The sequence below is a fragment of the Pseudochaenichthys georgianus genome, chromosome 10 (genome assembly GCF_902827115.2).
Source record: "Pseudochaenichthys georgianus chromosome 10, fPseGeo1.2, whole genome shotgun sequence".
Lineage (NCBI taxonomy): Eukaryota > Metazoa > Chordata > Actinopteri > Perciformes > Channichthyidae > Pseudochaenichthys > Pseudochaenichthys georgianus.
Genome location: NC_047512.1, coordinates 3,280,827 through 3,294,724, shown reverse-complemented (window position 1 = coordinate 3,294,724; position 13,898 = coordinate 3,280,827). Strand labels below are relative to the sequence as shown.

Below are 13,898 nucleotides of genomic sequence, written 5' to 3'. Positions count from 1 at the left end.
CTGCATACAGCAACACACCGTAGAGATGCCGACTCCAAACAAATGAGAGATGGTCCTGTACTCTGAGTTGGTTGCAAGTTTCCAAGTTGCCATGGCGATTTTTTTGGGCACAGGGACACACTCCCGGAAGTTGGTGTCGCTTCTCCCCAACGTTGCTCCCAGGCGACAAATTAGGTATTTGAAAGATTGCTTGGACATTCGGAAATCTTTCATCCACTGCTCATCGGTGTACGTTGGCACCACCGTCTCCCACCAGGCCGATGTTCTATTGTTCACCCAGAGAGAGTGCGGGACACGACGCGCTCCGTAGTATTGGCATATCTGGAACACATACAAAGGCACAAATTAGCTCTTCATAACTCCACAAATCCTACATAGTATTCATGTGATTTTACTGAACTTACCATCGCTGTTCTTAGGGCGTGAAAACGCTGATTGTCATCAGCCATCCTACGTCGAAACATGGCTATAGTGTGTGCCTTCCGTCGTCCAATCCTTTTCCGAAAGCTTTTTAACCGCCTTTGATTCCGAACCAGCATTACACTTACAGCATCCGACGAGTGGGTCAAATCCCTAGTTGGTTGCAATAACCCAGTTACAAAGCTGTATAACATGAGCACAAAGACAACAAGCTCAGTGAACTCCATCATGTCTGAGGTCGGAAAGTAAACGCCTCATACAGCGGGTGGGCTTTATACCCCCTCTCCCGTGTAGTTCTTCTTCTCTCGTTTTTTTTTGTACTCGCCGTGAAGTGGTTTTGCGGCCTGCCAGTAAACCCAGAGAAGAAGAAGACGAAGTGACGTCAGCGTAATCTTGCCTCAGGGAAATTACTGCGATGTGAATTCGATTGGCACTAGCCCCCTGGCGGATTCAGTGCCGTGGTACTTTAGTGCCGGCACTAAAGTACAGCAAGTCCTGCGGTGTGAAAGCAGCTATAGAGTCTACTTGTATACAGGTATATTAAGGGCTGCCAAAGTATATTTCGTATTTATATATATTTTTTTTATATCCGTCCGCAAGCACGGCGCCATCTGCGATCGATTAACTAGTAGACAATGACCCCTCACTACGCCTCCTGTACCTGTACCCTCTGTGTTGGGAAAATACTGAATGTTCTTTCTGTATCAGAGTAGCTCATGATAACAGAGGCCCTACGTAGCTGTGTACGTAGCCGGATGTCTGACTACATGGATGACGCTCATGAGACACTGTGTTGAAGTTATGATAGCTATGTTCCTCAGAGTGGCATGATGACACAGCCCCTAGAGAGAGAGGCATATGACTGTCATGTTTATTGCTTACGCAGGCCTTAGCTAATCTGAACTAATGTCAGAATACTGCTTTGAACCGGTATTCCTCCATCTTGTTGACTGTAACTCCCTCTCTTGTATATAAGCATATCAAGGACTCTACTCTGGGAACTATGTGTCCCACGCAGCCCTGTGTGTGATGACTACTTCCATTCTTGCAAGGATAATAAATACATGGATCCTGATATTGAAGACCAAGACGGTGACGAGTGATATTTGTATAACACCCATTTTAGAATCGCATGAAGGGTCAACTACAGTCAAAGCAGATACTTTGTGGAATATAAAAATGAAACTATAAGAATTACTCAGAATGTTCTTTTACAAATATTTCAAATGTTTCTATCAGAGTGCTTTCCTCATGAATTATCCATAAATCTTGATGTTTTTTTCTGTGTATTTCATAATCTTAAAGGATATTTGATTTCATGATTTTGTATTTGGGATTGTGGGAAATCTGTCTGTACACACAAACTGAAAGATTGACAATAAAGTTGACTTTGACTTTGATGTAACTTTCAGATCAAACATTTTTTTATTGTGTTTCGAGAACGCATAACACATGATCCATATTCAAACACACAGATTCTAAATGGTACGAGTTGAAGCGTTTGTTTGAACAGTTTGCAGGAGGCAGGTACTTGCTTTCAAGCAGTCCAGGGCAAACAAACTCAGAGGAGTGTTTACGTGTTCGGCGTAATGGCGTACAACGTCCTCCACAACTTCCGTTCAATCAGGAGAGACAGTTTTGATGTAAGAATATATATTTATTGCAGAGATACACAAATGAATGTAATGGTGATGTTGGTGATTAGGCCCCATTGTGCAGGAAGTATCATTCGGGAGGGTAGAGCCGATCCGAGGAAACCCCCCCGGGGTCTAGACACTGGTGGTGGTGAATGGATAGTTGGGTCGGTCTGAAGAGGAGGGGCTTAGTTTGACCCTGGATTCAGAGAGACAGGAGGTTAAAAGGGGGGGAGGAGGGTTACGTAGAGTCACCTGATTTGACAGCTGTCAGAGGAGGGAGCTGTAGACTTAAAAGGCTTAGCAGAGCGCTATGATAGGATCTTGGGAATAGAGCGAAGTGATTGGTTAAGCTGGAGAGTGACGCCCCCGATCACTTATTGAAAGGAGAGAGAGTAGTTACATGGGAATAGTAAATGAAGAGTAAAGACGGTCTTCCTGGTTGAACTTACGCTGAGCTTCATTAGTTCTATTCAGCCACTTCTTAACAACCAACGTTTTTCAGACACGTCAACTCTTCAGAAATCACCAGTGGGGTCACTGCTGATGGATTTAATGTCGTAGAACAAAACGTGATCCGTCTCTTACATTTGTGCCAACCACAGACCTTATTTCCAGATATTTTCCAAAAACTAGTTCAAAAATCCCGTTGACTCTGAGACGAGGGAACAGGAAGTGGTGAAATGCTGACTCACTTCCTGGTTTTAGGACTTGTTCTTGCACCACTCTATAGGGCAGCCAGAGGATTTGGATCCAGTTCAGTGCTGAACACCTGGGATAAAGTTTGAAAGATCTCCGTCCAGTACATATGAATGAGAGAGGCTTTTTAAATAAAGAAGATTCATTGTATTAATTGTTCAAAGGAGACAGGCTGCATGTTTGCTAATCTAATAGATCCAAGCTAAAGACATTAAAGTCTAATTTTATCCTCGGAAAGTTAACAAAAAAAGCTTTCTAAACTTTTATTCTGACAATCACAAATCTGGAGAATCTCCTGACTGGTTTCACATCCACAGTTTGAACCAAAGTCTACAGATATTTCAGCGTGATGTAGCCGAGATGACTTTTTCTTTTATAAAAGTGTTTTGGTTTTGACACGTGAAAAAGTAGAATATTGCTCCATATATTGTCTCCAGTACTGAGCAAGATCACTCTCTATTCCAGTAAGTTTTCACAGGCTCTGCAGCATTTTGAAGTGACGCTGCACAGATCAGTGCTGCAGAGATACAGCGACGAAGAGGAGGAGGAGGAAGAGGGGAGATGAGAGGAATCCTGCTACGAAGCTGGAATGGGAAAGACGACTTCAGCAGGGAGAGGAGATGAGGAAGAGGAGATGAGGAAGAGGAGAGGATTAGAATAAGAGAGGCAGGGAGAGGACGGATGAGATGAAGGTAGGCGATGAAAAATATGAGGAGAAATGGAATAGAAATGGAAAGTCTGGCTCTGACCTTGCTTCAGTCTCTGAGGAAAAATAAAAATGTTTGGTTGAGCTGTCCCTTTAAAGACATCATCATCACAATGCTTGTCCAAGTCGTCCCCCTTGAGGTGTCAGTTGGAAATTATTTCTCAAAAATCTGACCTTTATAGGAATAAAACTGACATTGATTTTATTTCTCAACATTTTGACTTTTTCAGTAAAATCCTCAAAATTCCAACTTTTTCAGTTAAATTCAGAAATACGTATTTTGGTCCAAATATTGACTTTTTCAGAAAAATTCAGACTTTTTCATTAGAAAAAAATATTATTTTATTATATATATTTTATTCCAAATTACTTTTTCTCAAAATAATGACTTTTTCAGAAAACAAACAATCTGACTTTTTTTGAACAATTCTGGGTTTTTCAGAAAAAAACGGTAATCTGACTTTTTCAGAAATAAATTCATTCAGACTTTGAAAAATTCTGACTTTTTCAGAACAACCTGCAATCTGATTTTTTTCAGAAAAATCGTTGTGAGCGTTATTCTGGGGCTCAACACCGTGTTTCACCCTCATGGGGAGTGGAGGATAAACGTTACAAATTCATGAGTTTTTGCAATAAAGGATTTCTAAATCGTTTTTTTGGTTGAACTGTCCTTTTAAAAACAGAAGAGATTGTTTCTATAGCAACCTAAAAAAAAGGATGCTTTCAAATGTATTTATTCATATATATGTACACTGTAAAACCTAACATTGTGTTGAATAAGAATGAATAAGTAAGCCTTACTTATTTTTTATTAACTTGTTATTAACACTCAGTTTAAATACTTAAGCTGTAATACAGGGTCGAAACACCTAACTAACTCAATGTAATTGATGTGAGCTAATTTAGAAAAACTAAGTTAGTGGAAATGGTTATTTTTTTCAACATTAGGACATGCGCAGATCACTCCTTGACCACTTTGCGCTCAAAGTTACTTTCTGGAACTTTCTGGAACGTTTACGAACATGCCCTGCAGCAGATGGACATCTCCCCAACGGCTAGCCACTATGGTCATTATCATTGTCACATTACAGTGAATCTTGTGCTTAGCACACTGCTTTGGTGAGTACATATTAACATCCCAACCGTTTTGCTGTCTTGTTGTATTTAATCTCAAGGTTAATATGCTTGCTAGTAGCTAACGTTAGCTAATGCTAACTATTGCAGACATAATGTGGCGAAATCGTGTTGCAGCTTGGCCCAGGAGGTAGTCTTAAAACATTTAATATATGGAGATAGATGAGGGCTGACTTGATTTATCTGCATAAACGTTTATAAGTACTTTTTATATGAGTTGAGGTTCTGTTTAGAAGGCATTGAACAAAGACTAGCATGTGAGTAACTTCAGTAATGTCAGTGTGTTAGCCTAATGCCGTGACTTGTGGCTGTTTTCAGTTTTATATAATAGCCTATACAACAAAGTATAAAGTTACACTTCACAACGTGTGAGCGCCAATCAGTATATACTCCAAGCGGGGTGCGGGACCGGGAGCTTGATGAGGGACTGTCCCGCTACGGGCGGCCGTTCATGGGTGCAGACTGCGGGTCCCTCCGCCAGCTCCGCGGTGCTGCAAGCCGTCACTGCGGAGCTGCGGAGAGACCCTACCGCTATGGGAGGCCGTGCCTGGGTGGAGACTGCGGGTGCAAGCTCCACGGGGCTGGCTTGGCCATGTACCGGGCATTACTTCACCGTGACTCGCTCTTTTTTAAATGTGTCTGGCGGCTGTGTCTGTGGGCATTACAATTCGCCGCAACGGGGAGTGGCGGGGTCGTCAGGTTCCCACGTGAGGTGTAGATGTAACGTTCTTGCGTCTGAAGTCACTGTTGATAATTATACAATCAGTTTCTTTCTATTTTAATTGTTTAATTAACAAAGTGCATCAGATTAATGGATTTCAATTTTCAAATATAAAATATATCTCCTGAAATGTTCAACAACAACAAAAAATCCCAAACAATGTGTGACAGTTGAATCATATATTACACAGTAATAGTAGGCTATTACCTTTTAATAATTTATTTTACAATAATCATATGGAGGTACCAACTGAAATGGTTGTTTCACTCCTGCATTTGTTTAAAGTGCATTTGGTGAAACTTGATTGAAATTAGCATAGCATAAAAGACTAACTGATATTAGTCTACATTTAAAAAGAGTATAGTGTTTACATTCAATGCAACCATAATCTGTTATAATAGATTATGTTATGTTATGTCAGTGTTGGCTGGCATACTCAGTTGTATAATATGTATTTGATGGTTATAATATCCAGGTCTTTGTGATTTAAAGGCTATGCCATATTAAAAAAAATGTGGTGAGGATTTGTCATGTTTGCAATCTTTGCTATACTCGATTAAATGTCTATGTTTTTGTTAGAAATATCTGCTTTCAATTGTTTTATTTTTCCCCATTCAGGATTTAACAGATAGTGGAAACTCCACACATTCCATGATCACAGCAGTAAAAGGTATTTATACACACTACACAATTCCTCTGATCGTTTGTATTTTTTCTATGAGCAGCGGCGTAAGAGCTTTATGTTAAAGGGGCCATGTCATGCTTTTCCGGTTATTACCCGTCCCCTTGTGTTATGAAGGTTTTTCTGCATGTAAATGGTCTGCAGAGTCACAGACCCTTAAAGTACACCCCTGTAGCGAGTAAAACTCTAACACAGAAAATACCTCCCCCTGGGATGCGAGTACCACGGCACAAGGCTGGATCGCCACTTGGCCAGAGACCATGTTGAGCTGGCCCGGGAGGAACTACATGTGGTTCAAAATCAAATGAAAATGACAGTGGCCAAGAAGGAGCTTTATGAACTCCGAATGACAAACCCCACAATAGAAATGATTACCGCTTGGGCTGTTGACACGGTGGCAGACGACGATATACTGTCACAACCTCCACCCTTGTCCCCGGTGAATGAATGTGACAACCCGGACTGCAAAGAATGGAGGCTGGAGGCTAACGCAGTGAGGGCTCAGCGGGACATATATGCTGCTGAGGTGAAATCCCTGCGCTGCAAGTTGCAGCAGAGGATAAAGGACAAGCGACAGAGGATGGATCAGCGGGCCGGGGACATGCCCGCGTTCGATGGGGAGGAACGAGAGCGGGTCATTCTGAAGAAACGACCCCGACCAGAGTCGACACCAACGAGGCTGTCCAAGTCGAAAGGTGCCTCCTGCAGCAAGTCTCCCATTCCTGCCTGCAGCACGTCTCCCATTCCTGCCTGCAGCACGTCTCCCATTCCCGCCTGCAGCAAGTCCCCCACTGGCTCTCACACCCATTCATCCAGCTCCTCAGAGCCTGCATCCATCCATACCGAGGCCTCGTCAACCTCCCCTCCCATAAATTCCCCCTGGTTCCGGGGCAGGGGCCGGGGAAATATAATGCGGGACATAACATTCCCACGGATCATGGGTAAGTGTTTTGGCTATGTGACACATGCAGTTTCTGTAACACATCATGTGTTGTCATTAAAGTACTGTTTATATTTCACAGAGGAGTATCTGCAAGGATACCGGGAGCATTATGCAGGTATCGACCCACCAGTGAGGCTCCAGGAAAACACAGTCTCCAAACTAAGCAGAGTGAAGTCGTTCCTCAGTTTCATGGCACACGGTTTCAATCGCCTGTCTGACTGGCTCTTTTTGAGGGATCTCAAGAGGATACGCGGGTGGTCCCGGAGCCTGATGAAGTCAAGCCTTCAGGTCACGACCTCCGACTTCTACATCAAGAATATATCACACTTTCTCAAGTACATGGCCGACACACCGTGCAAGGGGAGCAGGCTCAGCCAAACGGACATGATTTTAATCAAACGGGAAGTAGTTGCCATCCTGAAGTCCCTGAAGAGAAAAGTACTTATCCACCAGATGCAAGTGAAGCGTGACAAGATGGAAGGTCTGCCGAGCCACAACGACCTAATGACATGCTTGACTTCGACCACCACTCGCATCCCTCAGCTCCTGGATGTGATGGCCAGCAATCCGACTACCGCGACCCGGACACTGCTCTATGGGTATATGACTCTTCATTGGAGCTGCATTTATGGCCACCGTCCGGGGGTCTACTCCAACATGACCAACGCCGAGGTCCGAAAGGCGGATACAACTGGCACTGCCTTCGGCTACCTGGTTCATGTGAGTGCTATTAATCAATGTATTTATTCTGGCAGTTATATGCATGATTGACATTGTATTGACACTCTCTATCTCTGTCATAACAGGTAAGTAACCACAAGACGGCCAACGCGTTCGGGGAGGCGCAGCTGTACCTCACCGTAGAAGAATTTGGATGGATGAAGAGGTGGCTGGAAATTAAGGGTACGCTGACCTGCACCCAGAGCCGTTACTTTCTGTACACAGAGGGGAAGAACCCGTTCAGGAAGCTTGCCTACTCCCTGAGGTTGGCATGGGCTGATGTGGGGCTCTGCAGTCCCATTAACTTCACCGACCTCCGCACAGTCCACGCCGATAATGCGAAGAGGTTTCAAGACAAAGGCAACCGCCAAAGAGTGAGTGATTTCATGTGTCACAACACTGCAACTGCGGACAAATTTTACGCGAATAATCCTTCTTTGAAGGAGGCTGCGGACATTCGGTTGCTCTTCACAGAGTCACTTCAAGCAGCGGCGGCGGCATCGACAGCAGCAGCAGCAGCGGGAAATGAAGACACTTTTGCGGGTATTGACATCGACAGTGACAACTCTGGAGAGGAGCACAGCCCGGCTCCCTACCAAGACTCCCTACCAAGACATGTCCCGAAGAGGGACCAGTCACTGGCCGAACACAACCCCTCAGACATGGGTGAAGAGAGGGTGCCATACTCTGCCCCAACTTCACCCACTGTTGCCAGTGATCAACTTGTAAATATGCAGTGTGTTGTTGTAATCAGTCCCCTTGTAAATACGTTATATCCTGTTTGAATTTATTTATTACTGTCAATATTACTGTAAATAAAGTTTGTTAAAATTACTAAGTCTTCTGTTTTTAATCCCACTATGGGTTTTCTTCTTTTAAGATCCCCAGGGGCACGATATTCTGGTTCTGGTGGTAGCATGTAGGTGTTTAGTCCGAGTGAGGAGTGCTCAAGTGTGGGATGATTTGTAAGGTAGAAGAGGGTAAAAAAAGTTAAAGTGTGAACCTCCAGCAGGGCAGGTGGTGCTGTGAAGAAGGCCGACTATGGGTGCCGATGGGCGGACGGCAAAGCACCGCAAAGTAGACCCCCTTTAAGTGTAGCCAGGGGCACGAGCAAAATCCTCCATGGAGGTTGGGTGCTGCTGCTGTGAAGAAGGCCGACTATGGGTGCCGATGGGCGGACGGCAAAGCACCGCAAAGTAGACCCCCTTTAAGTGTAGCCAGGGGCACGAGCAAAATCCTCCATGGAGGTTGGGTGCTGCTGCTGTGAAGAAGGCCGACTATGGGTGCCGATGGGCGGACGGCAAAGCACCGCAAAGTAGACCCCCTTTAAGTGTAGCCAGGGGCACGAGCAAAATCCTCCATGGAGGTTGGGTGCTGCTGCTGTGAAGAAGGCCGACTATGGGTGCCGATGGGCGGACGGCAAAGCACCGCAAAGTAGACCCCCTTTAAGTGTAGCCAGGGGCACGAGCAAAATCCTCCATGGAGCATGGAGGTTGGGTGCTGCTGCTGTGAAGAAGGCCGACTATGGGTGCCGATGGGCGGACGGCAAAGCACCGCAAAGTAGACCCCCTTTAAGTGTAGCCAGGGGCACGAGCAAAATCCTCCATGGAGGTTGGGTGCTGCTGCTGTGAAGAAGGCCGACTATGGGTGCCGATGGGCGGACGGCAAAGCACCGCAAAGTAGACCCCCTTTAAGTGTAGCCAGGGGCACGAGCAAAATCCTCCATGGAGGTTGGGTGCTGCTGCTGTGAAGAAGGCCGACTATGGGTGCCGATGGGCGGACGGCAAAGCACCGCAAAGTAGACCCCCTTTAAGTGTAGCCAGGGGCACGAGCAAAATCCTCCATGGAGGTTGGGTGCTGCTGCTGTGAAGAAGGCCGACTATGGGTGCCGATGGGCGGACGGCAAAGCACCGCAAAGTAGACCCCCTTTAAGTGTAGCCAGGGGCACGAGCAAAATCCTCCATGGAGGTTGGGTGCTGCTGCTGTGAAGAAGGCCGACTATGGGTGCTGATGGGCGGACGGCAAAGCACCGCAAAGTAGACCCCCTTTAAGTGTAGCCAGGGGCACGAGCAAAATCCTCCATGGAGGTTGGGTGCTGCTGCTGTGAAGAAGGCCGACTATGGGTGCCGATGGGCGGACGGCAAAGCACCGCAAAGTAGACCCCCTTTAAGTGTAGCCAGGGGCACGAGCAAAATCCTCCATGGAGGTTGGGTGCTGCTGCTGTGAAGAAGGCCGACTATGGGTGCCGATGGGCGGACGGCAAAGCACCGCAAAGTAGACCCCCTTTAAGTGTAGCCAGGGGCACGAGCAAAATCCTCCATGGAGGTTGGGTGCTGCTGCTGTGAAGAAGGCCGACTATGGGTGCCGATGGGCGGACGGCAAAGCACCGCAAAGTAGACCCCCTTTAAGTGTAGCCAGGGGCACGAGCAAAATCCTCCATGGAGGTTGGGTGCTGCTGCTGTGAAGAAGGCCGACTATGGGTGCCGATGGGCGGACGGCAAAGCACCGCAAAGTAGACCCCCTTTAAGTGTAGCCAGGGGCACGAGATTCTTGAGGGTGTGATCATCTTGGTTTAGTCCGTGGGGGAGTGCTTAAGTTCGGGGGCCCGGGGACCCAAGGTGCTCGAGGTTCTGGAGGTACATGGGAGGGATCCTGGAGCTCCTCAGTCCGTGTTTTGGGGGTCTTGGAGCGGCCACAGAGAGGTGCTTTTCCCCGGGGTATGTCATGGAAGTCTGAAATAACCTGTTTGCTCATGTCAGGGAGAGATGCTGGGGCTGCTGCGTCCGTGTTTTGGGGGTCTTGGAGCGGCCCCGAAGAGGTGGCTTTGTCGGTGTACGTAATGTAAGTGTGAACTAGCCTGTTTTCTCAAGGCAGGGAGGGATCCTGGAGCTCCTTAGTCCGTGTTTTGGGGGTCTTGGAGCGGCCACAGAGAGGTGCTTTTCCCCGGGGTATGTCATGGAAGTCTGAAATAACCTGTTTGCTCATGTCAGGAAGAGATGCTGGGGCTGCTGCATCCGTGTTTTGGGGGTCTTGGAGCGGCCCCGAAGAGGTGGCTTTGTCGGTGTACCTAATGGGTAAGAAAGCCAGTCTACACAGGTCGTGAAATGTGATTGAAATGTACAGAGTGCTGTACATTTCAATCACTTTGAATGGGAGTGGTGAGGTGTGGATGAAATGGCCATATCTCCCTTAAATTCACAGCAACGTTACCCATCTTTCACACACTAATTCATGGGTAACAGAGCCATGTGCACCATGCATTTAAAGTAATGTTAGCCAGCTTTCAGACACTAATTCGTGGGGAAGAAAGTCACCCTGGCCGGGTCGGGAAATGTGATTGAAATGTACAGAGTGCTGTACATTTCAATCACTTTGAATGGGAGTCGTGAGGTGTGGATGAAATGGCCATATCTTCCTTAAATTCACATCAAACTCACCCAGCTTTCACACACTATTTCATGGGTAACAGAGCCATGTGCACCATGTATTTAAAGTAATGTTAGCCAGCTTTCAGACACTAATTCGTGGGTAATAAAGGCCTGTACATCTCCCTGTTTGAAAGGGCCATATCTCCCTTAAATTCACAGCAAATTTACCCATCTTTCACACACTATTTCATGGGTAATAAAGCCATGTGCACACTGTATTTAAAGGGCTGCAGGAACACTTTACCCGCCTTGTAAACACCTTCTCCTGGGTAAAACAATCCATGTATTTCCGCCTGCTTTCCATCAGCACCCGCCAGTCATTTCAAACGGTTTCAAATCGTTTTTTCACTTTTAAAAACAGCTTTCTGCCCTGTAAATGATTTCTAATCATTATTACCGTCATGGAGGAGCTGCAGGGACACTTTACCCGCCTTTTAAACACCTTTTCCTGGGTAAACAATCAATTTATTTCCGCCTGCTTTCCAGCAGCACCCGCCAGTCATTTCAAACGGTTTCAAATCGTTTTTTCACTTTTAAAAACAGCTTTCTGCCCTGTAAATGATTTCTAATCATTATTACCGTCATGGAGGAGCTGCAGGGACACTTTACCCGCCTTTTAAACACCTTTTCCTGGGTAAACAATCAATTTATTTCCGCCTGCTTTCCATCAGCACCCGCCAGTCATTTCAAACGGTTTCAAATCGTTTTTTCACTTTTAAAAAGAGCTTTCTGCCCTGGCAATGATATCTAATCATTATTACCGTCATGGAGGAGCTGCAGGAACACTTTACCCGCCTTCTAAACACTTATTCCTGGCTAAAACAATCAATGTATTTCCGCCAGGGTCACAGCCTGCTGCTGCTGCTGCTGCGGCGGCTGCTGCTGCTGCTCTCCCTCCCTAAATTCACATCAAACTCACCCAGCTTTCACACACTATTTCATGGGTAATAAAGCCATGTGCACACTGTATTTAAAGTAATGTTAGCCAACTTTCAGACACTAATTCCTGGGGAAGAAAGTCACCCTGGACGGGTCATCAAATGTGATTGAAATGGACAGATTCCTGTACATTTCAATCACTTTTAATGGGAGTCGTGAGGTGTGGATGAAATGGCCATATCTTCCTTAAATTCACATCAAACTCACCCAGCTTTCACACACTATTTCATGGGTAATAAAGCCATGTGCACACTGTATTTAAAGTAATGTTAGCCAGCTTTCAGACACTAATTCCTGGGGAAGAAAGTCACCCTGGACGGGTCATCAAATGTGATTGAAATGGACAGATTCCTGTACATTTCAATCACTTTTAATGGGAGTCGTGAGGTGTGGATGAAATGGCCATATCTTCCTTAAATTCACATCAAACTCACCCAGCTTTCACACACTATTTCATGGGTAATAAAGCCATGTGCACACTGTATTTAAAGTAATGTTAGCCAGCTTTCAGACACTAATTCCTGGGGAAGAAAGTCACCCTGGACGGGTCATCAAATGTGATTGAAATGGACAGATTCCTGTACATTTCAATCACTTTTAATGGGAGTCGTGAGGTGTGGATGAAATGGCCATATCTTCCTTAAATTCACATCAAACTCACCCAGCTTTCACACACTATTTCATGGGTAATAAAGCCATGTGCACACTGTATTTAAAGTAATGTTAGCCAGCTTTCAGACACTAATTCCTGGGGAAGAAAGTCACCCTGGACGGGTCATCAAATGTGATTGAAATGGACAGATTCCTGTACATTTCAATCACTTTTAATGGGAGTCGTGAGGTGTGGATGAAATGGCCATATCTTCCTTAAATTCACATCAAACTCACCCAGCTTTCACACACTATTTCATGGGTAATAAAGCCATGTGCACACTGTATTTAAAGTAATGTTAGCCAGCTTTCAGACACTAATTCCTGGGGAAGAAAGTCACCCTGGACGGGTCATCAAATGTGATTGAAATGGACAGATTCCTGTACATTTCAATCACTTTTAATGGGAGTCGGTGTGGATGGCCTGTTGAATCCGATTTTGAGCACTCTTTTCCCCGCATAAACTAGTTTAAATCACCGTTAAACACTTATTCTGTTGATGTCTATATAACCGACTTCCCGCTATGCATTAAGTCGGTTATATGGACCCTGTACACTAGGCATACCGCGGCCGGTAGTAAATGTCCAACCATTGTACCCTCTGGTCCCTAGGGTATGATAGTGTCACTGAAGCTGATGATGTTGAGTTTGGTGAAGATGTGGAAGATTTGGAGAGTCAGTTGGAACATAATGTTGCTGCTCTTTTTCTGAAGATGTCATCAATTCTTCACATCTCTGAAAGTGCAATGCAAGAGGTTATAGAGCAGGGCAACCAAATTTATTTGCTGTCGAAGCCCTTGTTACATTCTTCAATTCGAAAAATACTACATCAACATTGTGAAGAAGCTGATAACTCTTTAGTGAGCGAGATAGCCAGAGTAGTCACTGAGAATAATGTTTTCCTGAAATTCACTTCTGCTGGGGGATCATTGTCAACTGCTAAAAGACAAACATCATACATTACAAGATAATTCTCTGTGGTAAAACCTGTTGAATTTCTCCTAAAAAACGACAAGCAGTCACTGGTGTATGTCCCCATACTGGAAATGCTGCAGACTTTGCTAAGCAATGGAGACATTTTGGACAAGGCCATGTCACCTGAAAACAATTTTTCACAGGGATACAAATCGCACAGGGATGGTTCCCACTTTAAAGGCAATTCTTTCTTGACAGAGGAAGAGTTCAGGATTGCTCTGTTTTTGTACATAGATGATTTTGAGG

At 45.3% G+C, this 13,898-nt stretch overlaps 1 protein-coding gene across 1 annotated transcript; it reads left to right on the top strand.

Annotated features, from left to right (window-relative positions):
- The first annotated feature begins 6,210 nt into the window (after window positions 1-6,210).
- Window positions 6,211-8,553, top strand: LOC139434689 (uncharacterized). The gene is made up of 3 exons (XM_071204583.1): window positions 6,211-6,937; window positions 7,019-7,659; window positions 7,746-8,553. Exons 1-3 carry the CDS (start codon window positions 6,301-6,303, stop codon window positions 8,442-8,444), a joined length of 1,977 nt encoding a protein of 658 aa, XP_071060684.1. The 5' UTR covers window positions 6,211-6,300; the 3' UTR covers window positions 8,445-8,553.
- The last annotated feature ends 5,345 nt before the right edge of the window (window positions 8,554-13,898 follow it).